Below are 27,479 nucleotides of genomic sequence, written 5' to 3' on the forward strand. Positions count from 1 at the left end.
CACGTAGTCGCTGAACTAGAGATGAAGTAACTGAGCATGTGTTGGTGGGCTAGTTGGTTAAGCATGATTACAAAGACGGCGCCGAATAAAACACCACACGAAGAAGGGAAACACCAGACAGCACGTAGGCGCTGAACTAGAGATGAAGTAACTGAGCATGTGTTGGTGGGCTAGTTGGTTAAGCATGATTACAAAGACGGCGCCGAATAAAACAACACACGAAGAAGGGAAACACGAGACAGCACGTAGTCGCTGAACTAGAGATGAAGTAACTGAGCATGTGTTGGTGGGCTAGTTGGTTAAGCATGATTACAAAGACGGCGCCGAATAAAACACCACACGAAGAAGGGAAACACCAGACAGCACGTAGGCGCTGAACTAGAGATGAAGTAACTGAGCATGTGTTGGTGGGCTAGTTGGTTAAGCATGATTACAAAGACGGCGCCGAATAAAACACCACACGAAGAAGGGAAACACCAGACAGCACGTAGGCGCTGAACTAGAGATGAAGTAACTGAGCATGTGTTGGTGGGCTAGTTGGTTAAGCATGATTACAAAGACGGCGCCGAATAAAACAACACACGAAGAAGGGAAACACGAGACAGCACGTAGTCGCTGAACTAGAGATGAAGTAACTGAGCATGTGTTGGTGGGCTAGTTGGTTAAGCATGATTACAAAGACGGCGCCGAATAAAACACCACACGAAGAAGGGAAACACCAGACAGCACGTAGGCGCTGAACTAGAGATGAAGTAACTGAGCATGTGTTGGTGGGCTAGTTGGTTAAGCATGATTACAAAGACGGCGCCGAATAAAACAACACACGAAGAAGGGAAACAACAGACAGCACGTAGGCAGTCTACGTGCTTACAGCCTACGTGCTGTCTCGTGTTTCCCTTCTTCGTGTGTTGTTTTATTAGGCGCCGTCTTTGTAATTAGCTACAGTCGCCGTTCTATTAATTTCGCAATATCTCCTGAAATGGTGACAAGGATGTCAAATAAGAAAATGTTGTAGTATGAACTTCTATGTGTCATGAAAGCACGACTGTGTTAATAATAAAGCTATATTATTCGTAAAAGGTCGCGGTAAAATGTACTGTTGCATGTCATTTCTATCTACAGAAACTGAAAGAATGCTTGGCGCACCCCACTGCATTGTCTTCACAGCGATTTCGCAGCCAAATCGCTTCGCTTTTTCAATCTCAATCGTTCTGTGAAGCAAGCCACACTTCTGTCTGCCCGCAATGTACAGATAAAAAATTAACACACTGTCGTAAGTGCACGAATAAAAAAAAATTATCCTGTATATGCAACATTTCGGAAGAGACTCAGGTTTGCTAAAGTGTGACGTGTTTGTCAGCACTCTCTCTCTCTAGTAGACTATGCGATATATCCATCTATTGAGTTCTGGGTATTCTGTCTTGTTTCTCTCTGCCTTGTTAGGAATTTGCAGGATAACGGGGGAAGGCGGCCCTGCGCAGCTTTGGCGAAGTGTGAGTGACGCTCATATCCGGGACGCCTCTAACGCCATTGGCGGCGTTCTTTGTCATTCCAGCGTTTTCAGACGCGTGCTATACTGCCGAGGCGCTGTTGCATCTGCCAAAGCGAAGTTGTCTCACATGCGGCGTCGCGCGAGCATGGCACTACCGCGTCTAGTTAGAACATTATACGGTGATTTTCAGACAAACGATAAGCCTTCCTACTGATGTCAATGCTTCGCCCTTCGGTTTAACTGCCCGCTTTATTTTGGTGGGGGGAACCGCCTCGCTGTTCTCTTGTGATGAGCCATGCCAGGCGATGACGTAGTTTCCTCGAAACGGAAGCTCATGGGAGGAAACGTCGAGGAGAACTACTTATGCGGTAAAATGAAAGGGGTCCTCACGATTTAAGTTCTATACGCGTATCTCGGCGGCGCGTGCACGTTCAACAATTTGACTCACTACTTCTAAAGATAAGGACGACAGGCGGTGTGTACTATCTGTGTTTAGGCACCGTCTGTACGGTGCCTAAACGAAAGCGCTGCACTTACGCTACGTATACGCATTTGCGCTACATATAGTAAAGCGGCGTCAGTGAAAACCACCTTGCAGTTGACTGGGATGCCAATTCCATTTCCGAGGAGGGGATTTTCCCATTCGTATTTTTGAGGGAGAGAACAAACTTCATCGAAAACTAGTCCGGCAGTTTTTCTTCAGGGCGAGACGTGGGACAAGGGCATTAACCTCTGTGCCGTCCCAGCTTCCGTCGATGATGATGACGGGGGACGTGTTTCCAATGCAACTGCACGAGACCTTTCTGCGGTGCGCGAGCGGCTCCTACTGCCGCGCAATGTCGCTTTCCTCTTGCGTCGTACGAGCACCTGTCCGCAGGTGGTGGTGGTAAAAACGTTTATTTCCTCTGAAAAGAGGGAGTTACATGGAGGGTGCTCTGGAGTCAGGCTTAGTGCCTTTCCCCTCACAATAACGCAAGCAAAATATAGCAAGCTGGTGTTACCGCTTCGCAGTCACTATAGAAGCTCGCGGAAAAAACGGCGCGGACCAGCTGCGACGGGCGAACCACGCGTGACATTGTGGTGGGTTACGCTGTGCTTGGGTGTCCGATGTAAGTTGCAGGGCCTCGTCACCTCAGGAAAGTATTCGAGGATTATAGTGTACGGGCACGGTGGGATCAGTGTGCGGATGCAAATTGCGATAGCCGAAAGAACGCCAGGGAAGGAGAGACGCGTTTTGCTGTCAGTCAGGCGATGCCCGCGCATGCTGACGTGGAGGTCGAAATGGGTCAGAAATTCGCAGCCGAGGATTGGCCGATTGAGGTCGGCTACGATGACGAGCCACCGGAAGATGCGCCGCAGGCCAGGGTTCACAGTAAGGGACCGCAGACCATAGGTGGTGATGGAGGTAGAGCTCACCGCACGGAGCGTATGTCCACGTGACTTCGAGATGGGGTCAACCTTTGAGGTTGGCAGTATACGCTGACCTCGGCACTCGTGTCTACGAGGAAGCGCAGGCCGTAAATGCAATCCATTAGTAAGGAAAGGCTGCTGGGTTGTAAGGCGAGGTCACACGCCGCTGTCAGTGATTTCGCGGTTGCATGGGGATTTGCACTGGCAGGCGCGGTGCCGGAAAGTTCCATGGATGATACCAGCAAAGGGTAGCTTCGAGGGCTGCGCGAGCGAGGACTGCTCTGGGAACATGAACGGCTCCTAGGACTGGAGGAGTCGCGCCGATCATGAGAGGACATCCGTAGGCCGTCCATAGAAACGGCGAGCTGGTCAATCCGGGACTGTAAGCGGCACATGACTGAGAACTCTGATGTTGAACAAAGGGTGATGACCGAAGGAGAAGTCGTGTCGTACACTCGATCAGCGAGTTCGGCGAGGTGGTTGTGGATCAAGTTCCCTGCGGCAGCCAAAACAAAGCGGATGGACTGCAGTGAGCGATGCAGAAAAATCTCCTTCAAAGAGCACCATTCAAGTCGACGTTACTTGCGCCCAGAAGCTGCCGCATGCTGTTGACCAAATAGGAAAGGCAGCGCAGTCTCCAAGCTTCTCGGGGGTGCTGGAGGCGCGCGTTCTGAGGCCCCGCCGCGGTGCGGTCTAAAATACTCTGCTTAAGTTGCTGCTGCAGGGCGTCGCCCAATGTTACAACGTTGATGTTACCCCCTCTTGAGGCACCTTAGGAGACAGGTCGTAAAGTAAGTGGCGAAACAGAGAATGTGATGTGGTGCAGATAGAAGATGGCTTCCACCTCGGCTATCCAAACATGCGGGTTCTCACGCCAGAATGTGGGCAAGTGGAGCTAGAGAGCTGCGACGATCCGTGGGCGCGAGGTAGCGTCGGGCGGAAGGTTGTCTGAGGGCGATAGATTGTTTGGGTCGGTCATTTCTTAGGCCGAAGTCGCCACTGTCGCGAACCGAGGTGTCGCAGCAGAGCACCAGAACATGAGTACCAGCCTGGCAGGAGGAGGAGGAAAAGGAAGGAAGGTAGGGAGGTCAACCAGACGCACGTCCGGCTTGCTACCCTACACAGGGCAAGGGGTTTAAGGGAAGAAGAGAAAGAAGGGGGAGGGAAGAAGGTACTACTGATGTGAATATATACTTGCGGATGTCCATAACTTCACGCCTCTAATCGGTCACTGAGGCCAGTCGCTTTCATGAAACGTAGCAGTGCCCGCGTCGCTTTGTAAGCCTCCGACGCGTGGGGCCGTGGTCCGAGAATCTTAGTCTCTGAAAATGGTCTGTTAACTAATCGGTTTAACACCCTCCGAAGAACACCCTCCGTTCGTTGTCATAGAGATTACAAAGCCACAACACGCGCTGGATCGTCTTTTCCCAGTTGCGCGAATCACAGATCGGTGTGTCAGACAATCCAATAAGAAATGAGTAGGCTTTCGTAAAATCCAACCCTAACCAGAGGCGGCGCAGCACAGTTGCATCACGGCGAGAGAAGTTCGATGGAATCTGCAGTTTCAATGTAGTATCCAGCCGGTGGAGACGGCAAGCCCCGCCGGGTAGACATCTAGAACAGCAATGCGCATGCCGCGCTTGCTCATCGAGTGTGCGCCGCCTTCTTTATTTTCCTCGTCTTTCGCTGCGGGAACCAAGGTGCCGGCTGAGGGCACCGACCTGAGTGTCCGGCATTGGTGGGCGCTACAACGTTAATGACGTTCACTGAAGAGCGGCACACACCTGGTGGCACTAGCCCAGTGACTCAAGTTGGCATTAAGGAGTTTCGTTGGAGACTAGCGCAGACCGAGTACAAGAGCGCTACCTGCGCACTTGCGCATCTACGTGCAGTGACCCATGTCAGCGTGAAAGAGGTGCTTTAAAGAGCGGCGCATATGTCCACATTGCCCACATACTCTGTTATACGAATTGGTCCGACAGTTTAGTTTAGAATTCTGTTAGCATAGCAGGCCGATGCGCTACCCTATCGTGCATGGACTACCCAGTGACCCAGGTAGGTAGGTAAACGGTTAGATACATAAATAGACAGATAGGCAGTTCGCCTCCGGGAAGTACTTGAAGTTCCCTGAGGATGCAAACCCATTAAAGCTGCCCCGTTCTTTGGTGAGTTTGCGCTGTACGCAAAGGCGTGTTTTTATGTGGTCCTTTTCTGTAATCTCATTTTCTACGCGGCGCTGACCCATTGATAACTTCAGTAGAAGGTTGCCTCGTAGGTCGTAGATCTTGTGGCTCGTATAGTGTTATATGTCGTGTATTCGTTCTTTTGTAGTGTTAGTACACATAGCTTGGTTAACGCCTACTGATGTGTGTGTTGCGGGGCATATTAGGCGTTTCTGCGTCAGGATCGAAGTTGTAACAGTTCCTCTTATGAATAGCATGCGGACCAGCACGTGGAATGCATGGGCGTGTTGTTCAGGAGCTAGCTCCATTTCAAAAAATGCCCGAACTCAACAGTGCGGTCAGTATGACTTAAATAAATTCGCTCGTGAGTTAGCACGCAAACGAGCTTTCCTGTGCGTTTTCTAAGGAGTGTGAGCTTGGAATTCTGATCTGGAATTAACACTTTAGGATGAACCTTTAGATCAAGGCATACTGCGATTTCTTTCTCAGAATATGCGTAGAACGACGAAATGTTCTCAATGAACAACTGCTTAATCGACTTGAATGAAAGGTGTTGCGTTTAAAGAGAAAGTTAAGTTCTACTGACTGTTGAAACAATATTTAATTTACGGCATCAAACTTTTAACAAATACTTCAGGAAATTCGCAAGCTTTAAAAATGTCATTGCTTCGCCCGTAAGGCAAAGCATAAGTGGGGTAACACATTATTTGAAAGCTATATGAATAGTGGATAGTACTTCTTTGGACCACATAAGCTGCTGTAAACATTCGGATGTTAGCTTAACTAGCACGCATTGTGTCATGCGCCGACAGGCAAACATCACTAGATTTCACTCTACGACCGGGGACGCGCTTCGATATTGCTGACGTGATAAGCGCGGCAGCAGCGGCAAGCGACCGGCCCTTTGGGCTTCTCGCTTCAGTGCTAATTATAAGCGCTAGAAAACACAACACACACGTAACCATCAGCGACCTCGGGTTGCCCTACCTTTTCACCTACCGCTTGTGCAACCGTGAACAAATTATGAGAGCAGAGGCGCGCAGAATCTCTCCGCATAAAGCAAAACTATGAACGTTGCATTCCGCCCCATCTAGCAACCTGCACAATTTTGAAATCAGTCTCCTCTCAACATGTGGCAAATACCAGGAACGTGATGGCGTGCGCGCCGATGGACTCTTTCTATGCAGTCCGTCTTTCAGAACGAAAGAAAGAATGGCTGGAGGTGAAGCGAATCGCGTGCCGGGGTAAGCACGAAGGAGCACGCTGAACGTGCGGCAAAGCAACGCCTCCTAGAGTAAAGTCTAAGTGACGTCGAGCGAAGCGGGAAGGAGAAACGAGGTGAGAGGTCGCGTAAGGGGAAGGTAGGTGGGGATGCGCTAGGTCGACCTCCTCTGGCATTTGCTACAATTGCTGTCTTCGTTTGCGATACGGACGAGCCGGGTTCGTCTTCGGCAGCTGCCGCGTATGGCGGCCGCACGAGCCCCGTCTTGAATGCGGTCCGCCATTCGGACAGTGTAGGCGTCTACCGAAGGCCGGTGGTTTCGTGTGAATATAGCACCCATACGCTTGCACATCACCCGCGTTCACGAAGAGAAACGTCACTAACTTTTTCACCCGCTAGCAAAAGTTAAACGTTATTGGTTGGCGCAGGACGCACCGGTAGTATGGCAAGTTTCACGAATCTTATCGATGGTTCTATCATCTGTCTATTGTCACCGAACCCAGTGTACCTTGACTGTGTGTGTGATGCGAATTGATTCGTACTTTCTGGAATGCACGCGGGCACCAGTGATTACACTCGAACATTGGACGAATCACATATAGAAGTCGACGCGCTTGACATGCTGATCAGATTTCGATGCTCGCCTATTGCTCTCGCCTCTATCGTTGTGCTGTACGTTTCACTTGCTTCTGTGGGCATAGGTACGCCCAATGAAGAGTTCGTTTCGTGATTCACAGTTTTTCTACTGTGTTCTTGACCATCCCTACAACGTGACAGCAGGCTCAGGTGCTTGGTGCAGCTCCCTAAGGAGAACATCGCTGTATTGATGGAAGATAGACTCCATTTTTCCGTCATGCCTATCCAGAAATGCCTGAAAAGTAGAAAATCCGCCTTCGCATTCGCGGTATAAAACAATAACTCGTCGTCAGACTGATCCGCAACCCGCCCAAGACCGTAGCGGAATTTCTCGAAGGCCACGACGATCGAGAAGACGCTGGAAATGCGCACCCGACAATTCATTCGCCACTGAACGATAGACTCTGCGGAAATTCACGGTCTCTGCTCCGACTACTAGCAGGAGAGAATAAGACAAGTTGAGTGCAAAGAACTATGAAACATGTTCCCTGTGGCTCATCCCCAGGTGGACTCAATTTCTAACATTGTCAGGCCAAACGCTCTAGCATTCTGTGCGAGTTCCTGAGCCGCCGCACCCCCAACCGGAAGCAACGAGCTATGCCACCATCGCCCTCCTTCACGTTGCCCCTCCACACCCGCGCCACGCTCCACAACACCACAGTTCAGCTGTCCACCGCCACTGCCGTCACCAGCATGCCCAACCGTTGCCCAGAGCAAGATTCCGAGGAAGACTGACGTTTGGCATACCCCTAGCCACTACCTGCACTGCTACCGAGAAGCGGGCCACGTCTACCGCCGGTGCCCGTACCACAAAATGGGACTACGAGGGTTTGCCGTAAACGCACCGCGTCCACAGCTTGGCGGATGGCCTTGTGAGATCGTGGACTACGTCGCAGCCAATCAGTGGAAACCCCGACGTCCTTTCCGTTCGCCTTCACCAGGACGCTACCTGTAGCCGCAGTGCCGACCATACACTGGCCCAGCCTGTCGCCACTCCGTAAGCCATTAGACAGAAAACTGAAGCAACCACCAGTGAAGGTGCGGTTGCTGTTCGTCGAAATGCCTGAGATCCTCCGACAACGGCGAATACGCTGAAAAGACCTTCTTGACGACATAGCGACGACACTACACCACTCGAACGAAGCCTCGAGGACAAGAAAACACCGCCTAAACACCTCACTACCCAACGTAACATTATTAGGATAACGCGACGCAGACGTGACCCGACACCGCGCCCTAAGTGCCACGCAAGACAAAAAACCACCAACCTCGACGTCCACGAAGTCGCCACCTCAGTGGCCACAGGAGCTGACTATACACTCCGTCATCAATGCATTATTAGCCCCCAAATTGAAGACATTTAGGACTGTATGGGACGGCCCTCGCATCCGGACTGCTAGGGAACATCTGATAACACAGATTGTAATCTGCATGGCAAGAATTACCGTTCATGACCGGACTTACCCTGCGACTTTCGTTATCCTCCAACAGTGCTCGCGAGATAATTTTGCGCATGGACTTCTTGAACCAACACGAAGCCATCATCGACCTGAAGTCTAAATCAGTAGCCCTAACTCCAAGATCCAGCGATGCCGAAGACTTTTTTGAGTCACCATGCCTTGAGTGTGCTAGAAGTTAGAGTCAGCCGTCCCGCCTCGCTCCAGTATCATTATTTCCATCAGCACCAAAACACCGGCAGACGAAGAAAGCGTCATCCAGGGCGACCAACATCTACGCTAAACCGCGAAATTTGGGTCGCAAGAGGAATCGCTCGACTGCACGGAGGAAAAGCGAAAGTAATGCTGACAAATTTCAGCCAGGGGTACAAACACCTCCGCGACGGCACGACAATCGCGTACATGGAGGAATCTGTGGAAACCAGCGATGCGTTCGTACTCTGGGATTCTGCCGCGTCCACCTTGACGGCTACAGTTTCCAAGTCAGCCATCAACATCTATCCGAGTCTCCTAACGAGTAAGCAGCAACAGCTCAAAAGTCTTCTCCGAAGAAACAAAGACTGTTTTTCGATGTCACTACAGATTCGACAAACACCATTTGCCTAGCTTCGCATAATAAGCAAATAACGCGCTCAGCACCTCCGTCAGAGTGCCGAGTTCCGACGCAGGAACGAGATGTCATAAAGCGCGCTCGTATAGCGGGAACAAACTCGCGCCAACGACGTTTCTTGACGTTGCATCCTCTCGGCAAGGGAAAGCGGCGCGCGCGGTTGAACGTCTTGCTTCCGCCGCTTCGCAAGTCGCATCTCGTTTCTCGCTTGGCGAGCATCCTCGGCCATTGCGCACTTCCGAGCGCGGTATGCAATGCATTATTGATGGTTCGGATGCTTATTTTGAGTTTGTTCTTTATTGAAACATACGCTCTTGTGTGTTGCATGGATTATTTCCACGAAAGTATGCACTGTTCGCTTCACTTTGCTGAGAGCTTGTAGCCTTTTACTTAAGGGGATACGAGCAATTATATTTCTTGCTTGTTTACGGGCTTTGAACCAATGCTTATACGGGGGTATCAGCCATTGCATCTTTGCTTGCTTACGGGGTTATGAGCCATTGCTGACGGGGATATTTTTGTACCACTCCACTAGACGCTACGTCTTTTGGGTGTGGCCCATTGCAACGAGCTATTTAAGGCTTAAGTTAATTTCGCCTTAAGAAAACCAAAGTTTCTCTGTGCACGCGTCTAGCCTGGCGCTGTCCCTTCGTGCCGTATCCACAAGGAACTTGAGGCCACCGACTTTATTACGACAGCGGTGTATTCCTGTGAATTCTTGCAATTTTCTCTCCTTCGCAGGCACGTCATCGATACCCTTACACCACCAACAACAATGTCATGTCATTGTCATGCTACCGTCGTCATTGCATAGCCGTCATACGGCCATCGTTGTGCCGCCGTGGTTGTTCCATCATCCTTTTATAGCAGTGATTACAGCCTTGTCATGTCATGGTCGTCTTGTCATTGTCGTCAATCTATCCTAGTCATTGTATATCTGCAATACAGTGATCGTCACGCCGTCTTTCCATACTTCTCGTGCTGTCGCCGTCATGCGTCGCATGCGCATTATCGAGCGCGCCACAGCTTTATGCTTACCAAAGCCAAGCCAATACCGGGGGCAAATATGCCCATTTATTTCGTGCCCTCTCTATCTGCAAATGGTTCCTAACAAAGAAAAGCGTTTTCCGCAGACATCAGCAAAAGCTTCGCCTAAACCAGTTCAAACAGCGCGTGGGATCCGCAACAATTTCGAAGATAAAGCGTATTGGTGCACCTGAATGTATGTAAAAAAAAATTTTTTTTTCAGCTAATGCAACAACTTTTCGGAAAAAGCTAATATACATAGCTTATTTCTGTGGAATAAACTCTCGACATAATCGTGACTAAAGCCTTAATTTTAATTTCTGTGGACAATCAAAACATATGTGAAAATCTGGCGGGCGTCTGTCGCAGGAAAACATTAGTTCATTTATGTAGAGTGGGAAAGCCAACGTGTTCCAGTTAGACATGTCTATTGTCCCAGCAATGTCACTGCATCATGCCTACGTCGCGCTGTTCTCTAAATCTATGCAGCTTTTGCACTTCTGAAAGGCACACTGAATACCCTTGTTTTACTTTCTAACTTACTTTATTGAAACCACCCGTACTGATGACAAAGCTGCAATGCTTTTTGTTGATTTACTGCCTACATATATTTTCAAGTGCATACATTTTGGCGCATAAGAAATGCACCTGATTGCAAGGAGATGGTGTTGGGAGGCTAGTTGGTAAGACAAATTTTTTTTTGTTAACTTAAACTGCGCTAGGGACAGGACGCCGAGGTAGACACTGCGTTCCTCCTGTCTTCTTCTACTTCGGCGTCTCGTCCCTAGCACAGTTTAAGTTCACAAAAGAATACACCTGATTGTCGTCAGACGCCGTCAATAAGCAAAACAGAGATGATTACTTGCATAAAAGCTTGCATGGTTGTTAATCATTGAACATTAAAGCGTAAACAGACACAACAACATTTGTAGGCTCAAACGCCCTCCTGCGTGATGTAGCTGCCGGCTGCTCGCGGAGGAGTAGACAGGCCCGTGGAGGTGTCGACGACGGTGCTGGGCACGAGTTGCCTGGTGCTGGCAGCCTCAGCATGGTCGTGATGAGTCGGCGCTGCGAACACTCGGTGGTGATCGCGGTGGGCGCCGTGGTCGTAGGGCGTGTACAGCGGCTGGCCGTCCTTCACCTTCCTCCGGTGGTGATAGTAGAACTTGCACAACACAACCAGCACCAAGGCCTGCGCGGAGGTCGAGCTATGTGGGCTCGCAATGCTTGCAAGAGAAACACTGTGTAGCAATAACTCTAAACGTAGTGAAATATGGGTAGATGACTGCTTCCAACGTAGTGGCTTAAGGGCCTGCGGGCTTTCTTGACTTTCTACAGTATTTTATCAGGGTTCTATAGTCTGAAGCGATAAAAATAACGCCACACTATCTAGCTTGTCAAGCAAGAAAGGGTAATTTCATAAACTATCAGCGCAGTCCCACTCGAATACCAGACTGGTCGCCTATTTATTTATTTATTTATTTATTTATTTATTTATTTATTTATTTATTCGTTTGTTTGTTTGCTTGTGTTTTGTTTGTTTCTTTGTTTCAATCACCTTCAAGTGGCCAATCATTATACATAGGATTGGGGGGGGGGGGGGGGGGCTGGTTAAGAAGTGCAAGGAACGCTGCAGTAACTGCAAGTGAAATAATCTAAACACAGCCACAACAGCAAAAAAAAAAGGATGAGGTTTTAAATGCATAAGCATTTCTACGCCTAGGCAACGAGGAAACCCGTCCGTCCGTTAAGGCGAGATTGCTTTCAAGACAGGGCCCGCAGGAGCGAGCGAATAGACCTTCGTGCTGCCTCTCGCTTCAACGCGAACTAAGCGGTGCAGACGCAGCGCACACGAAGCTATCAGTACTTGGCGCACTCTGTCCCCATCGCAGATCGCTTTGAAGACAAGGCCCGCACTGCCGCGCCATATGCAGCCGCCGCCCGAGCAAAGTTGATAACAGTTCTCAACGAGAGGAGGCAGTGTCATCGACCGAGTCTACGTACGAACTCTACCAACCGTAACACTGTTAAATTCCGTCACGTACTACAGCACGCATTAGCCAGTGTTCACCTTCCACGAAGCAGCGGAATCTTCCAAATGCACTATTCTATACCATTCGCCTCGTTTTCGTCCTCTCATGCTGGTGTCAGCTACATTTCGGCGTTGCAACCGTGCTTCTCCGTTTCACGATTCTTTCGTGGTGTTTCTCGCAATTATACCTAACACACCAGCATACGACGGAGGCACAGCAGGTCAGTACTGGCAAATGCATACGCATCGTTAAGATAAGTCCCACAGGAGATTCTGCGTGTAACTTCTTCCGTGATACGCGAGCCAAATTCCTTCAAATTAGGCCAGCTCACATTATTTAATTATTCCTACTCGGTTACGTTTACCAATAAGGCCCACATTTGCCAATTAGTCGACTTGTAACGTAAAATTTGTGTTTTCCTGCACCCACAGGGGTTGGTGTTATCAACTAAGGCTCATAAGCTACTTCCATTGTACAGTCCAGCCCATTCAGAATATCTTGGCAGGGGCATAGCAAAAATGTGTCGTATCTTTCACTAAAGAAGTCTCGCCTTAATTTAATGTCGGGTGGTCTTGAGCGGCAGATAGCACAATTAAGCGAGGCAATGTTTCTGGGCAATGTAACGGTGCCGCCTGGTGAAAGGCGGCTCAGAGAAGTGCATTCAGGAGCAGCTGCATCTTCGACGCCAGTAAGCACCGCGCCGGGTGGCGTCTTTAGGATTGCTAGTATGTACAGCGGGCCGTGGCACTTTTGATGGAGCTCGACGCTTCTGCGCAGGCGCGAGTAAGAGCGAACGCGAGAGAGAAAATCTGGGGGCTTTTGCTCCTTGAATATATGACTCAGCCTAGGCACTACGGAGGAGGTTTCTTAGAGCGCGTTGTACTCTTTTTTCCCCTAGACATGCCGGCATTGAGCAGTGCGGTCGAGTTGGTTTATACGGCCGCGCGGTGAGGCAGTGGGCGCGGACGCCGCTTGGTGATCGCTGTGCATGAAGAAACATTGTTCTGACTGGTGTTGTATAAGTAGCGGGTCGCTTTTTTCGTCGCGACGATAGATCGGATTTTTTACAAGCGCTGCTCCAGAAGGGCACATGTACCCGCCAAACGGAAGCCTCAGGAGAGCACCTGTGGTTATATTAAAGCAGGAAGCGCAGAACCTCCGGGGCACCCAAGCGGTAGCGGGGGGATCAAAGCTGGAAGCAGGGTGGCCCGTGGGTCGGGGCCTCTGCGAGCCCCAACCCACGGACCAGTCCGGCTTCTAGCTTTGATGTCCCCGTTGCCGCTTTGGTGTCCTGGAGGCGCCGCCAATAATGCGAAATAATGACACGTTGTTTTCATTAGTAAAAACATGATCGAATAAATATGATTGCATCGAGCCGCCAACTTGCGATGCTAAGTTCAGCACTACCGCGCCCCACGACTTCTGCCTGCACGCCTAGGGACAAGCGCATACAAGGCGCGCCAAGAAACTCCTCCGTAGTACCTAGGCAGAGTCGTATTTTCAAGGAGCAAAACTCCCCACATTTCCTCTCTCGCACCCGCTCTTACTCGCGCATGCACGCAAACGTCCGTCGTCTCCACAAGTGCCACGCCCCGCTGTACCTACAAGCAGTTGGAAATACGCCGCCGGGTGCAGCCCACCAAGCCCGCTGAGCGGTGGCTGTGCTGCGGTTGCCAGTCCATCCTTTGCTCCTTCCGCGTCTCGCAGCCAAATGCTGTACACGCCTGTGCCCAGGGCAGCTGAATTGGTCGACGAAGAAAGAGGGCTAAAGCAGAGGAGGGCTGACGGAACAGCATGCGGGGAGTAATCTTTCAGACGCTCGTGTACGTGGGGCGAGACGAAATGACGAGATGTTGCCCTTTTAAATTCTTTCACATTCACTACACACAATGTGCGTTAAGAAATAGGAGAGACCGGTAAGAAAAGAGAAGACAAGTAGGGGAACGGGTGGAATTGCAGAGCCGCCTCAACGGATGCGGGGAAGCCGAGTGACGCCATTTACAGTAGTATAGGTGGCTTTACATACAAGCAGATTCGTCACGTGTGTAGTCTCCAGTGGCTCAAGTGGTGGCGTAGAAGGCGACCTCCATGTTCCTCTGCCGCGGAGCCCTCCCTCGCAACCGCAACAGAGGGGGATGCTGGCGGGGAGGTTTATTCTGCCCAAACGCTCCACTGCAACATCTGTGCTTTCGAACGCCCCAAATCTCAGGTGCTGCAGTACGTGCGTCTCAATGAGCTAGTTCGCGTTCGATTACGAACACGCTTTCCAACTCGGCCGCTAAGGGTGTATTCCAGTTCTATCCAGCATCGCAGAAAGTCTACGTAGGCAGCTAAGGAGATAGCCGGGGCACCTTCGAAACCATGTAATGGTACAAGTTTGGATCCGTCTGGAAGACGAATGGAAGATGCTTCTGCGACGCGACGCCACCTCGAGGTGACGAAAAACAGTTCAAAAAAGCGCACGTTATTTCTGTACTTTGCAGGATGTAGTGTACGGGTCTCTCTAACCCGCAAATGAATTCTTGCTGGAAGTTAGCGCTGTCTGCTTGTCCTGTCCTTCTATGCATCCATGTATGGGTTGCGCTACACGCAGAAACTTTCAAGATGCCGTACTAACAAGACAATATCTGCACACTCACGTGACCGCATTACACCTCGACACGCGCCTCGTAGTGCCGTGGCATTATCGCTGAGACGAAAGATATACTAGTTGTTGGGGAACACAGCGACTTTGCCACAACTACAGTGCACGCCACTCGTAAGCTCAGTTGCCGCCGTCGTTATTTAATTCTCGCAAGATCTTCGAGCATGGCAGGTTAGCTCGGCCTGAACATTGCGCATTTCACCTCCTTGGTAAACTATGGTCGCTACAGTGGTCGGCATCCCGTAAATGTGTATATTTGGAGACTGCGAGGCCGCTTAAAAGGCTGTTACGTAAATGCGGGAGCTGCGCATTTGAAAGCTTCCATCTGTTTACGTGCAACAGCATTGCGAAGCGCGGTGCTTTGCATTATTTCTTGATTCGCGGTTGCAAAGGTTGTAGAGTTTTGCGTTGCTCCCCAAATTACTGCGTCCTGGGATCACTACCGAAAGCGCTCGTGTGCTTATCGGATATCGAAGCGGTGCCTTGACCTCGTGTTTCGCAATACAAAAGTTATTATTGCGCATTAAAATTTTTGGGGAGCGATAACTAGCAAAAAGAAACTACGTTTTCGAAGCGGTAAATAGCACGAACGCTACGCTGCGCTTTCAAACAGCACGATTATATATACCGACGTGTTTATCTGCGTGCATCGACCATGTAAAATGCGGTAGGCTTATTCTTTTCCATATGCCGCTTTTATATGAACGAAAATGCTTGAGCTCACTTATTCTCGCGTTCATTGGTATCGCAACACGAATTTATCAACGCATCAGTTATGTAAGAGTGGCAGCGATGTACTCCGCCAGCTGTATTGGCAATGCACTCGTGTCCGGCGGGCGAAGCGCTGCCAACGAAGAATACCCATTTCAAGAACACTGACTTATGACTTATGAACTTATGAACTGGCCATTAGGACAATTTGCGCAAGTTTATTATTCCTAGAAATTTGGCTAAGGCTATGGAACAGAGGGCGAGTAACTTGCACCCGAACCGAGCAACACGTATGCATGCTTGATGTACGACCGCCCTGGCGGGGGCCGTCGGGAAAGCGCTTCAGATTTAATGTCCACATGTCTGGAATCAACAAGAATATTCTGGCATTGCCACATATTTTGCGACTCGTAAATACCGCCAGGCTAATCAACGAAACCACGTCTGTCGTGGTGACTCAGTATCGAGTTCCAGGCTTTGTAACTTTTGGATAAGTTGTTGCAATATCTCCTGATAGTATTAAAACGCAAAAAACAATAACTTGTTTACTTTTTATACTGTGTGAGTCGGTCAATACACCTACGGGCAGCTCTTGTCTTTCCGAAATACGTAAATATTATGGTGTTTCAATAGCGACATTTTCCAATCAAACCTAATACGAATATTGTTAAAAAAAATCATATATTGAATTATATATATGTTATATCTTTATTTATATAGCTACATTGAATATGAAACTCACGACAGTTGGCTTGGTTAATACACCTGGACTTCTACAATTCGAACCTAGACGCAACAAAGGAGCGGCTTGTAAATGTGCAGCAGCTGGTCACGCTGTCTGGTGCACAATAGCGATGACATAAGTGTAACATTGTTAAAGCACTTCCCTAGATACACATACGTTGTTGTGTTTGTTGAACGATATAAAAGTGATGCTATAGCCTCATATATTGTTTTAAAGGGACGAGAACATGGCGACTGGTAAATAGAAATTTACTCGCATGCAGTGTGCCCAAATGGCAGCCATTCTTATTGAATAACTGGATATCCTTGACCAGATGCTATCGGCCCCGAGCATTCGCTAAGAATGCGGTGCTACTCGACGACGTGCTCAGCCCTTCTGCAGCAGAATTATTCGGAACAGTTTTCACGCCCAGCCCTCTCTCTCTCCGCCTCTGAATTCCATTAAGCGTTGCTACCCTTAATAGAGTCAAAAAATAACATTATTCGAGAAATTAGGGCAGCACATTCTCATGCTGAGTGCGAATCGCATTGCCAGAAGTATTCAATTCCTATGTTAAATTTCGGATATTCTCCCACCCCAAGTAAAAACGCAAGGATTTTCATCTTGGCAGTATAGCTGTAGCACCCGCGCACACACGTATCAATCCCGCTGTATACCGGCACGACGTATCAACGATAAACTAACAAGCAATCAGAGAGGCTGGGGAACATCTTTCGTTCCGTGCGCCAGTGCAGCCAGAGCGTCACAACTTTAGATTCGGTCGCAAGATAGGGGTGAGTGCCTGCACTTTTCCACAACTAAGAATACAAAGGAAGCCTCTGCCACAAGTGTCGCGCGAGCATCCATTTATCCAGTTACGTCCAAAAATCTCGGTGAGTGACATTACTTTGATCCTTTAACTGCAAGTGCGTGAATATGAAGAATGCTAGATATTTCCATAGCACTTGCGAATGAGCGTCCTGCAGCTCCCAAAATCGGAGACCTCGTGCCTATTGTTCGAGATGCTCTCAACTCTTTTCGCAGAAAGCTTATCATGAAACATTTTGCAGCCTCTTAAATCAGAGTGATTATGTAGCGTGATGTGAAGCGATTTTTCAGTGATTATGGGGACGTTAACCGCAATGAAAGGTGTCATTCTACAACGCAATATTTAATTTACCATTCATTCGCGACCGTCGCTCGTAAAACACTAGATGTGTTTCGTGTTCGAGTACACGAAGCAGCTGTGCTTACCTTGAATATGGCGTATATGACGTCGTATATTTAATTGACCAAGCATTTGCGACCGTCGCTCGTAAAACACTAGGGGCGCTATAACGTAAAACTATTCCAAACTTTTCTATTCCAATTCTGCTATCAGCCCTCCACGATTGGTCAAAAACTTTTTTTCGACCACGGCCCCTTCACCTGTCTGTCACGCGACGTCAGGAAAAGCGCGATACCTCCCCATCTGATGTGATGTGTACACACTGATTATGCATGATTTGACAGAAAAAAGAAAAACAGTTATTTCTGATTCGACCCCTTTTCGCCATTAGCCCTCGGCTATTGGTAAAATGTTTTCGGGCTGCACCCACTTCACCTGCCTGTCACGCGACGTCACAACACCGCACAAACTCACCGCGTCAAAGTGACGTGTACGCGATAAAGATGCAATAATAGGCCGCACAAAACTGAATTTTCTTCGGAATAGCCGCAGGCTGCCCCGTTCCGAAAGGACTAAAAGATGGCTGCCGCCGATCGCTGAGACGCTGGCTACTCGCACGTGCCGGAGAGCATGGGTGTATTTGCGTATAATAAAACTTCTTGCGTGGCTGTGTAACGTTTTCGAGCTCTTTCAGCACGTTTACCACCTCATTCTGCCAACTCTTCTTTGCTGAGGGTCAGTTTTAGCGTCATTCTTAAGCTTCCGTTGCATGCCGCCGTGATTTTCGACCAGCCAACACAAGCTAAGTAAGGGAAAGCCGACCAATCGCACCCGCCGGCACCACCCTCTTCATCCGATTATCTATTTTCAGGGCACTGGCACTGCGCCATCGTTTACCTCTCAACTTGAGCATTCTCCTCGCCTCTTGTCAGCCAATTAGATACGACAAGCTGCTCAGTTTAGGCAACTATATTCGTTTTTCAAGCAAACAAAAGTGACCTCCTATGAGCCAGGAGAGCGTTTCATTGGTCTGTTCAGACAACCTTGCGGGTGACCGCCCGGTACTTGCGTCGGTGGTTACGCAAATTTGAGGTCAGGAAAATGGAATAGAAACATATTGGAATAATTTTACATTATAGGGCCCTAGATGTGTTTCGTGTTCGAGTACACCAAGCAGCTGTGCTTACCTTGAATATGGCGTATATGACGTAGAACACTATTGAGGAAAATATGGATCTGTCCTGCAACAGTACAAATATAAATGCAATTGCACATCCTAAAAAGAATTCTAGAAAAAATTCAGCTTTTGAATGCCGACAGCTTCCGCTGTATATATGCGATCGAAAAGCACGCATTTATTACGTTACGCTAGATATCAGTAACAGTGATGACGGAAAGCCTGATTATCCATTAACCGCTTCATATCCATAGGCAGCTCACACAAGTCATGCCACCTTCCCTACTAGTTGTCAGCTGCAACAGTTATAGTCGCACTTCCATTAAGAATGAGCGATTCGCACTCGTGACTCGGGCCCACATTCGTAGCACGCACACGGTAATCGCGCCCCCGTTTAGAGCAAGCGCTCTCAATCTCGACTTAATGTCGCCATCTATCCATGGCACGAGTGCAGGGACTGAGTTTTTATTGACGTGGCGCGATCGCATTTCGTGGCTAGTAAACACTGGAGGCAAGAACGCGGTAAAAGCAATCTAAACAACCCTAGGTTCGTCCATTAGGTCCGTCAGTGTAACACAATGCGCAATACAATTATGAATCTAATTGCTGTCAGGGCCGTTTGTTCCGCCTGTAACTGCAGACCCCGCCAAAATGTGCCCGATGCCTACAAGCACTGCACGTTCTTGCCTATAGATCCGCAGCTGCACATACAGCGTCTTCAACCACAAATGAGTTAGTTTTATTGCGATAAAAATTATGTGGACACACCAGGCACATTTCCGTCGGCGGCGGCGGCGCCGCCATGACGCTCTGTATCAAGTCCAAGCGCGATGACATTGTGGCCGCGCGCCGTATACTGTGTGTGCGAGTGAAAGCGTGCGAGGCTGAGCCAATAATTGTGGCTCCATCTCGCGCACGCACGGGAGGAAATCGTGGAGGCCGCAAGCCGTCTTCAATCGCGGGCAAGGCACCGGGGGTGGAGAGGGCGCTATGATCGGGCGGAGTGTGGGTATGACCAACACCGATAGAGTTTCCTGAAATCACTAGAAGAAACATTGTCGCTGCGATCGTTCAACCGCCATGGCAATGACGACTACGCACAGATTTGTCTGATCTTCGTGCTTAGGGTTTCAGAGGCTTTTGTGGCTTCGTTGAATGCGCTTTAAAGGGCTCCAAATTCGATTAACTTTTAAAGAAATTTATACTATTTTATTGCGGAAGGCAGTAAGACTCGGCAAGCAGGAATAATCGCTGCTAATTGAAGTGCTTGCTTTCTCCACGCGTTAGTGGCGTAATGGTCTCAATAAGGGGCTTCTGTGCTAGAGGTCCTGTGTTGGAATCCTGCCATTGGGGAAATTTTACTTATGTTTATTTACTTATCTATAACGCAGTGCTTTCTTGAAAATGCTCACGTTGCAAAGTCACGAAAGTCATTTAAAGCGATAAGGACGAAGTTTAGGTAAATTCATGCACTACCTATCATTCCCACGCTGGCTGAGCTGCCCTGCTTGCAGCTCCCCTAGACACTAGCGCCACAGTTCTCTCTAGCAGCTGTATGAAACTCTAGGGCCAACGCCTCCTAGATAACATCTTGAAACTGTAAAAGCGCATAAGGGCGAGTACGAGGACGGAAGACAGGACAAGGCGCTTACTCGCAACTGCAAAATTTTATTGAATTTAAAGAAATATATGCGCGCAAAAACGGAGTGGGGAGGCTCCTCATGCTTGTCGAGGATCACGGGCTTCAAAGCTTTCAAAGACAAGCTAAAATTGAAGTAAGTCTAACGATCAAGAAACCTAAACTCTCTATCACGTAGCAAGACCGAAGGGCGCCTGATGCAGCTATTTCCTCTTTTCTTTATGTGGTAGGCCTGTGACATTTCATAGGTTGGCTGGTTGCATGGTGCTGGTGCAGATAATTCGAGTATTTTTCGAAACAGGATAACAACCACATTCTTTACACTGGGCGGCTAGATGTGTCGTTCCGGATGAATTGGACGTCGCCAAGTGTTCTCTTAGTCGCACGTTGACGCAACGTCCAGACTGGCCTACGTAAACCTTACCGCACCTAAACGGGATCATATAGATCATTCCCAACGCAAAATCTACAATTTTTTTGGTGTGCTTAATACTACAGTGCGATGGCTTCCTGTGAATACGCGAACAATGTGTCTGAAGAGTGTTTTCTGCTGTAAAAAGGAATCTCAACCTTATACCTTGTGCCGATATGTTTTAATTTGTGCGATCTTCTTTGTAGGGACGGAACGACAGCTATTTTGTTCTTTTCACGACGATCGTCTCACGCATAATTGGGACTGTAGTTGTTATTCTGTTTTGAAAGACAATCAGAATATCTTCAAGAGAAACAACCAACTAAACCGTGATATGGCACAGGCCTGTCACATAAAGAAGAGATAACTGCGTCAGCCGCCCTTCGGTCTTGCTACATGACAAGGAATTTAGGTTTCTTGATAGTTCGATTTTCTTTAATTTTAACGTTGCCTTTGAAAGCTTTAGCTCGTTATCCTCGGCACAGAGGCGCAGCCCTCATACTCCATTTTAGCGCGCATATATTCGTTTCCTTTCAATTAAATTTACGAGTTGTGAGTAAGCACCTTTTTCCGGTATTTTCTATTCGTACTTGTCCTTGTGCGCTTTTACAGTTTGAAGATGCAAGTAAACAAACTAGCCCAATTGTCCGTTCTCTTATCCGAAAGAACAGGCCTATGCACTCTGCTTTATAACGTCACGCTACTTGAACAGAAATTTCTCTTGCGAAGCCCGGCATAACGAAAATGGTGACGTTAAAATCACCGCGCCTTACTCGAGAGCGTCCCCATTAGATTATATGGCAGTCGGGCAAGGCAGCATGATGTCGCAGATCGAAGTGCATCGACCGTGTGCTATCTAGGAGGCACAGATATGGCACGGCTGAGAGCGGCCACGCGGACCCTATCATGGAAGCTATCTGCGATGCGCACAGAATCTAGGTGCACAGAGGGCTGATAGCTTCGTGTGCGCTGTGTACTCGCCGCTTAGTTCGCGTTGAAGTGCGAGGCAAGTACGAACTTTAGTTCGCTCACTGCTAGTGCCATACTTCCTCATGCCAGCGATTTGACAACGAGTGTCCGTTGTGTTTGACTGAGTGTCCGTCACCGAGTGAGGCGTGTTCGTGTTTGCCTGTGCGCGCGTGACACCATGGTTCTTAATTTAGTTATTATGCGAATCTTTACTAGCTTACGTGGCCGATAAAACTCGTCACTTTGTATAGCAGTCTAATAAGTTGCTACCACAATCGATGCTTCGCCTTTCGGTGAAACTACGACTTTTTTATAACTAACACAAGAATAAGATATGAGATATACACTCCGTTTTTGTGTATGCTAATATTTTTTTTTACTTATTACAATAGTGCAAATTAATAGTGTTCGACCACCTTCAACAGCCTTCTTGATTATTCGTCTTTCGGAGATGCTTTCATTTTCCAGCTACCTCACGTGCACCGCCATGTATCCATGAAGCATTGTGAGCTGTCAGTGACTTAGTCTCCTAATCCTGTATCCCTCCCTCCTCCATACCCCATGGCGCTCTAGTAGTGATGGCGCCTTCCAATGAAAGACGGCGCGTACAGGTCAATGTAGTTATGTGGCCTTGTTGTATATCCTCTTCTAGTTTGTTGCAGAAAACATACAACGCGGACATAAAATGCACTAAAGAAAATGCACACCGCTGTATGTTCTCTCATCGTGAGGATGTCCGCGTCGTTCTGCCTGCCTGTACGGGTGATCGCGATGAGGATTACTGGAGATGCGGCACGTGGAGTGGAACAGGTATCGCTTCGTCGACTGAAAGCGCACAGTCACGGCGCCTATTGTAACTAAAGGAGATGTTCGAACTGCGAGACAATGGTGGCTTACACGCAGTTTGTCGTGCATTTTCAGCACGGGGTCGTCTTTGAGCTTGTTGCCGGGCTGAAAAAATGAAAACAATGGCGTTAGTTCTTTTCGACCGACCCTCTCGTGATGTGCATTAGGATTTGCTAAAACATGTTATAGGTGCGCACCGTTTAAGCGCACGAACTAGATAGGCATCAAAATTGTTTAGGCTGTACCAGAGTCGCAGGCGCAGTGGGGTACGTGAAACGTCTTGCGCGTGCTCCAGAGGGTGTATGCCCAACAAAATGTCCCACTTATACACTTAACAACACACTAGAAAGCATGCATGGTTGACTTAGGCTATAGCTACTTGGGGTCTTACGGTCTAATTTTTCAATCACGCTCTCGCTCTCATCGTAGTGGGCTCGATTGTTTTGCCGAGTATGCTCGGGGACAACCTTCTAAATGACCGCCCTTCAGATGGCGCCAAAGATCGCCCTGCGCCGCTCGAATCCGCCGCACTTGTAAACGGTTGCGGCTCCTGCGCTTGGGCTCCTTAGGGACAGGCACACGTTCCGCCGTGGACAGAGGGGTTGCGTATCCCTCTGTTTCGATGTCCATGTCTCTTCACGCCATTTTGATTCTACGTGTCGAAGGCGTGGAGGCCATATCCGGACTACCGTCAAATTTCTACAACACATTGCCCCTATAACGCCTTCCTTATGATCACAGGTTTGAGGTTGAAGGATTGTAATTACTATGAATGAGTGAGCTCCATTAAATGCGACCACACACCCTCAGATAGAGAAACTGGCCCCCGAGCTATGCATATCTCGACTCTGCGCGCGAGGATAAATTTAGCTCTGACTGTGCCGCGCGTGGTGTGACGACGGTGCCATATGCGCACGCGACAGATGCGTGGTGAACTAATGAGTTTTCATTGCGATACCATTTATATGGTAACTCCAGGCGCATTCTTGAGGTCGCGTCACCGTGAAGTTCTGTATAAAGTCGAAGGGCGATAACGCCGTCATCGCCCGTTGTATGCTCCATGTGGGAGTGAAAGCGCGCGAGAGAAGCCGACGATCGCGGGTCAACCTGGCGCACGCGAACGAAGAAAGCGGAGAGCAAACGCGCAGTCCTCAGTCGCGCGAAAGGCCGTAAGAGGAGGGGAAGGAGGGAGGGGGAGGCGGCGTTGTGCTCCGGCGTATTTCGCGAGCGGGCGCAAAGGGAACTGATGATCGCGGCTCAACCTCGCGTGCCAGAGGAAAGCGGTGAGGCAGTGCGGGGGGGAGAGGCGGCTTCGACTTCACCAACAAATGAGCGCTTTGCACGGCCGTGTGCGGTCGCGAAACCGTATTGGCGGCGAGGAGTTACGGAGTCGCCATCTCTCGGAAGCGCCTCGCTGGCGTAGCATGAGGGATCACGTGGCGCGCTCCTCATAGGTTTTGCTGTCAGCGCTCACTGAAAACACCACGCGCGAGCTCTCCCGGACATTTCTGTACGTACTTTCGAAACGAGAGACGTTTTTTACTGTCTGAATAATAATCTTGGGGAAAATGAAAGCACACAATCGTTTACAGACGCTATCGCTTTACCGAATACGTACAGTGTACGCCACTGTGCGCGGTCGCCGCGATAAAGTCTCCCGAACCGGCTTCTTGCGTGAAAGGTAGGTAAATGCAGAGAGCAAACTATGTGAAATATGTTCTTATAGTGCTTGTATAACTAAATGGAGCGTAATAGAACGAAGCCTCAATGCAGCGATCGCGCAGATTCGCAGCGACCGACTGCGCGTCTGCATGCTTGTCCGCGCACTGTTTCGCTTTCTCCGCACGCGCGTTTTCGCACCATGCCATGACTCTAGGCCGCAGAATATGAGCATTTGACAGTATACAAGCAACCGTTATTGCGTGGGCGCTATCAGAGGTGTTCAAAAATAATTTTTTTGTAGAGACTTCGACGCCTACGGGGTACTGTGATGTGCCGTCGCGACGATTCAATCTTTGTTTTTTTGTTCTTCTAAATTCTTTGACCTTTCAATATTATTTCTCGAGTTGCATCGCACTGTATGTTTATCGGTGTTCTCTGCATGCGATTTCCCGCTGCTTCTTTTTTGTAATCCAGTGTATCAATTCATAACACAAACACATGACCATATGCCATGCTTTTTTTTAATGTGCTTCTTACCGCTCCCTTTCCACTCCACTGAACTTGCCAGTATCTATAGCATCGACAAGTTCGTGGACCAAACCGTCATGACATTAGTCGGGCAGCGGACTCGGGCGAGCGTCTAAGTGCGCGTTTTCCGAACATTCTAGACCCAGCGCCGTAGCAGAAATCTTCCTCGCGTCTGTGCTTGCTGCATACCCGAGTTGTAGCCAATGACTGCTTGCCGGTTTTATGTTTCGCGAGCCAAGCTTCACGCAGCTTCTTGTCCTGCAGCTACGTATGAATAAGGCTGACACCGGGCTCCGTTGCGTACGTCCGGCACTGCGGCACCGAGCAGTAGCCTACCATGTTGCGCGCCTTCAAAGTCAGCTACTGCCTGTTGTAGTGCTTTCAAGCGTTGTAAAGGACACGCTCTAAGCGGGAAAATCTCGCCACTAAATGAGCACCGCAGCGTACGAGGGAATTTGAACTCTCGTTTTTAGCTCACTTCGGCGCTCCCGCAGAAGCCAACGCGGCCGCTATGTCCACGTGATCCCTCCTAGCACGTCACGCCGACAGTGGCGCCACCATTTCCAGTGGTGGAGCTTGAGGCCAATATTGAAAGGGATCCGCGGATGGCTCATAGCTGTGTGCGCAGTGTGACCTCGCCGCTCTTGTGTTCAAGCGATAGACAGCACGAAGGTCACTTCACTCGCTGCTGCTGCCGTGCTTGCTCGCAACAGCGTTTTGACAGCGAGCGTCCGCACTCATCGAGTGAAATGTGTTCATGTTTGCTTGTGTGCGCTGACCCCATGCTTGTTAATTCAGTTAGTAAGCGAATGTTTCCAAGCTCACACGGCCATTATCGATTGTATGAACCATCCTTACTTCGCATAGCTGTTTATTAATTTCATATCGCAATGGATGCTACCCTTTAAGGATGAAACTGCGACTTTTTGTTTCCTTTTGCTGACCGATGCCAAAGTAAAGCGTGGGATAGTACGCTTGCAGAGATATAAGTGATGTCAAATGTTTTTGTTACAGGCTGTTTCAGCAAGCGACGCCCAATGCTGGCCGAAATCAAAGATGTTTCACGCCAAAAGATGCCTTGAAACGAAAACCTGGGTACCACTAAAAAGCGAGAGCAAAACAAGAAACGAATGAAAACAATTACCGTATAGAAATGAACAGTTTCACGCACACAGCATACGAAGTACAGAAACCTCATGGGAATGACATGTAGCTAATGTTCGGCAATGTTGAGCTGCGGGAAAAAAAAAAGGGATTCACACAGCCGTAAATTATATGTATATGTTCATGACGAACGGACAATGAAGCCAAGGAAGCCATCGGGGATATTAGCGGTGGTTGAAATTGTAATGTAGAAAATAAGAGAAAATGGAAATGAAAGTGGACGAAAAGGCAACTTCTAGCCTGTGGGAGCCGAACCCAGAGCCTCCACACTACGTGTGTGATGTATTATCAATTCTGCTACGGCGACAGCTATGACTCTTGCCACTGGCCTGGATATTTATATATTCTAGATCTAGCCCCAGGAGTGTTAACCAGCGCCACTCAGAGCCTTGGTGGGCGGATGTGGAGTGATCGTTTTTGCTTGGTGGCGTCATGTAGCACGTGAACGTAGCAGAGTATGCACGGGGCTAAAAAATCCCTCATATGCTATCTAGCGACATGAACGATGCCAGATTCGAGACCCTCGCTGCGAATGAATGAGACAAGGGAAACTGAGGCGCTCGAATTTCATTCAACGTGACCATATCAATTCAACAGAGAATAAAGCCAAGAATAGCATCAGGGAAGTTAGCTGTGGTTAAAAAAAATGAAATGCAGAAAATGATAAACAGCTCCTCACCGGCTGGAGGGTGGAGAAAATAACTTTAATAATAGAGTCCTGAGGAACCCCTCCCCACCCACTCTTGGTTTAGTGGTCGGCAGGGGTCGCGGGCCGCACCCACGTTGGGACGGGAAGCCCGTGAGCCTCCGCCCTTTCATGAGCCCTCTGGACGGCCCGGAGCTGGGTCTGGTGGTCGTCGCTTCGCAGGGCGTCCACCCAGTCTTCTTCTTTAGTGAACACGGTGCCGCTTAACGCGGAGCATGGCCAGAGCATGTGCGCTAGCGAGCAGTACGATTCGCCACAATCCGGACATTGCGGCTCTACTTCTGGTGAATAACGGCTCAGTCTGCCTCTCGAGGGGAACGACTCTGTCTGAAGCATTCTGAATATCGATGACTGTGGTCTAGTGAGTTTAGCGTGGGGGAGCGGGAAGGTCCTCCTCGACAGCTGATAGTGCGTTATTTAGTTGAAGGTGAGTAGCGGGTCTCGGTGCTCCCCTCCCTCCCCGCCACTTCGTTCGCCACAATCGCCGCGGTGCGTGAGTCCTCACGCGCGTCCGTGCGCCAGAGAGAGAGAGTAATCGTTTATTGTAATAGAGGTTGTTTTGTTATGGTGGTTGGAGCCCCTCCTCCAGGGCCCCACTGGTTACAGCGGCTCGCCGGGCCTGGTCAAGGGTCGCCAGTTGGCTTCCCAATTCCACTTCCGCGAGTCGCGCCTCCCATGACCAGTTATGTAGAGTGTCGTCTAGCGGCGGTGAGGTGGCAGCCGCCGGACGTAACGCGCACTGGAATGTCATGTGTTCCAATGTCGGTGTTCCTTCGCACCACGGGCATGTGTTGCTGTATTTGTCTGGGTACATTTTGCGTAGCCTGTATAAATGTGGGAAAGTTTGTTTGCAGGTGGCGCCAGTCCCGTGCTTGCCTCCTGTCTAGGTCTGGGTGAGGAAGGGCTTTGGTTCGCCTACTTAGCCGTTTTAATTCGAGGATTTCTCTTGGCGCACCGGGTGTCGAGGTGTTCTCTCGGGCGGTGTGGCCCGCGGCTCGGCCTGTCATGCCTCGAGCCAAGCGGTCCGCCCGTTCATTCCCCGCTATCCCTGTGTACGCCG

The 27,479-nt window shown here is 49.3% G+C and overlaps 1 protein-coding gene across 7 annotated transcripts in view; it reads right to left on the bottom strand.

The window, feature by feature from the left end:
- Positions 1-10,898: 10,898 nt before the first annotated feature.
- Positions 10,899-27,479, bottom strand: part of LOC135912473 (uncharacterized) — a 38,260-nt gene continuing 21,679 nt past the window's right edge. For 3 of the 7 annotated variants that reach the window (XM_065444962.2, XM_065444958.1, XM_065444915.1), the window contains 3 exons: positions 22,411-22,464; positions 18,504-18,557; positions 10,899-11,228 (listed from right to left, as the gene is read on the bottom strand). In XM_065444962.2, coding sequence (XP_065301034.1) covers positions 10,971-11,228; positions 18,504-18,557; positions 22,411-22,464 — 366 coding nt within the window. In that variant the 3' untranslated portion in view covers positions 10,899-10,970. Of the gene's footprint in view, positions 11,245-18,503; positions 18,558-22,410; positions 22,465-27,479 lie in introns of all 7 variants that reach the window. The other 4 variants (XM_065444939.1, XM_065444930.1, XM_065444922.1 and 1 more) reach the window with 4 other exon arrangements.

Source organism: Dermacentor albipictus, chromosome 1 (genome assembly GCF_038994185.2).
Source record: "Dermacentor albipictus isolate Rhodes 1998 colony chromosome 1, USDA_Dalb.pri_finalv2, whole genome shotgun sequence".
Taxonomy (NCBI): Eukaryota; Metazoa; Arthropoda; class Arachnida; order Ixodida; family Ixodidae; genus Dermacentor; species Dermacentor albipictus.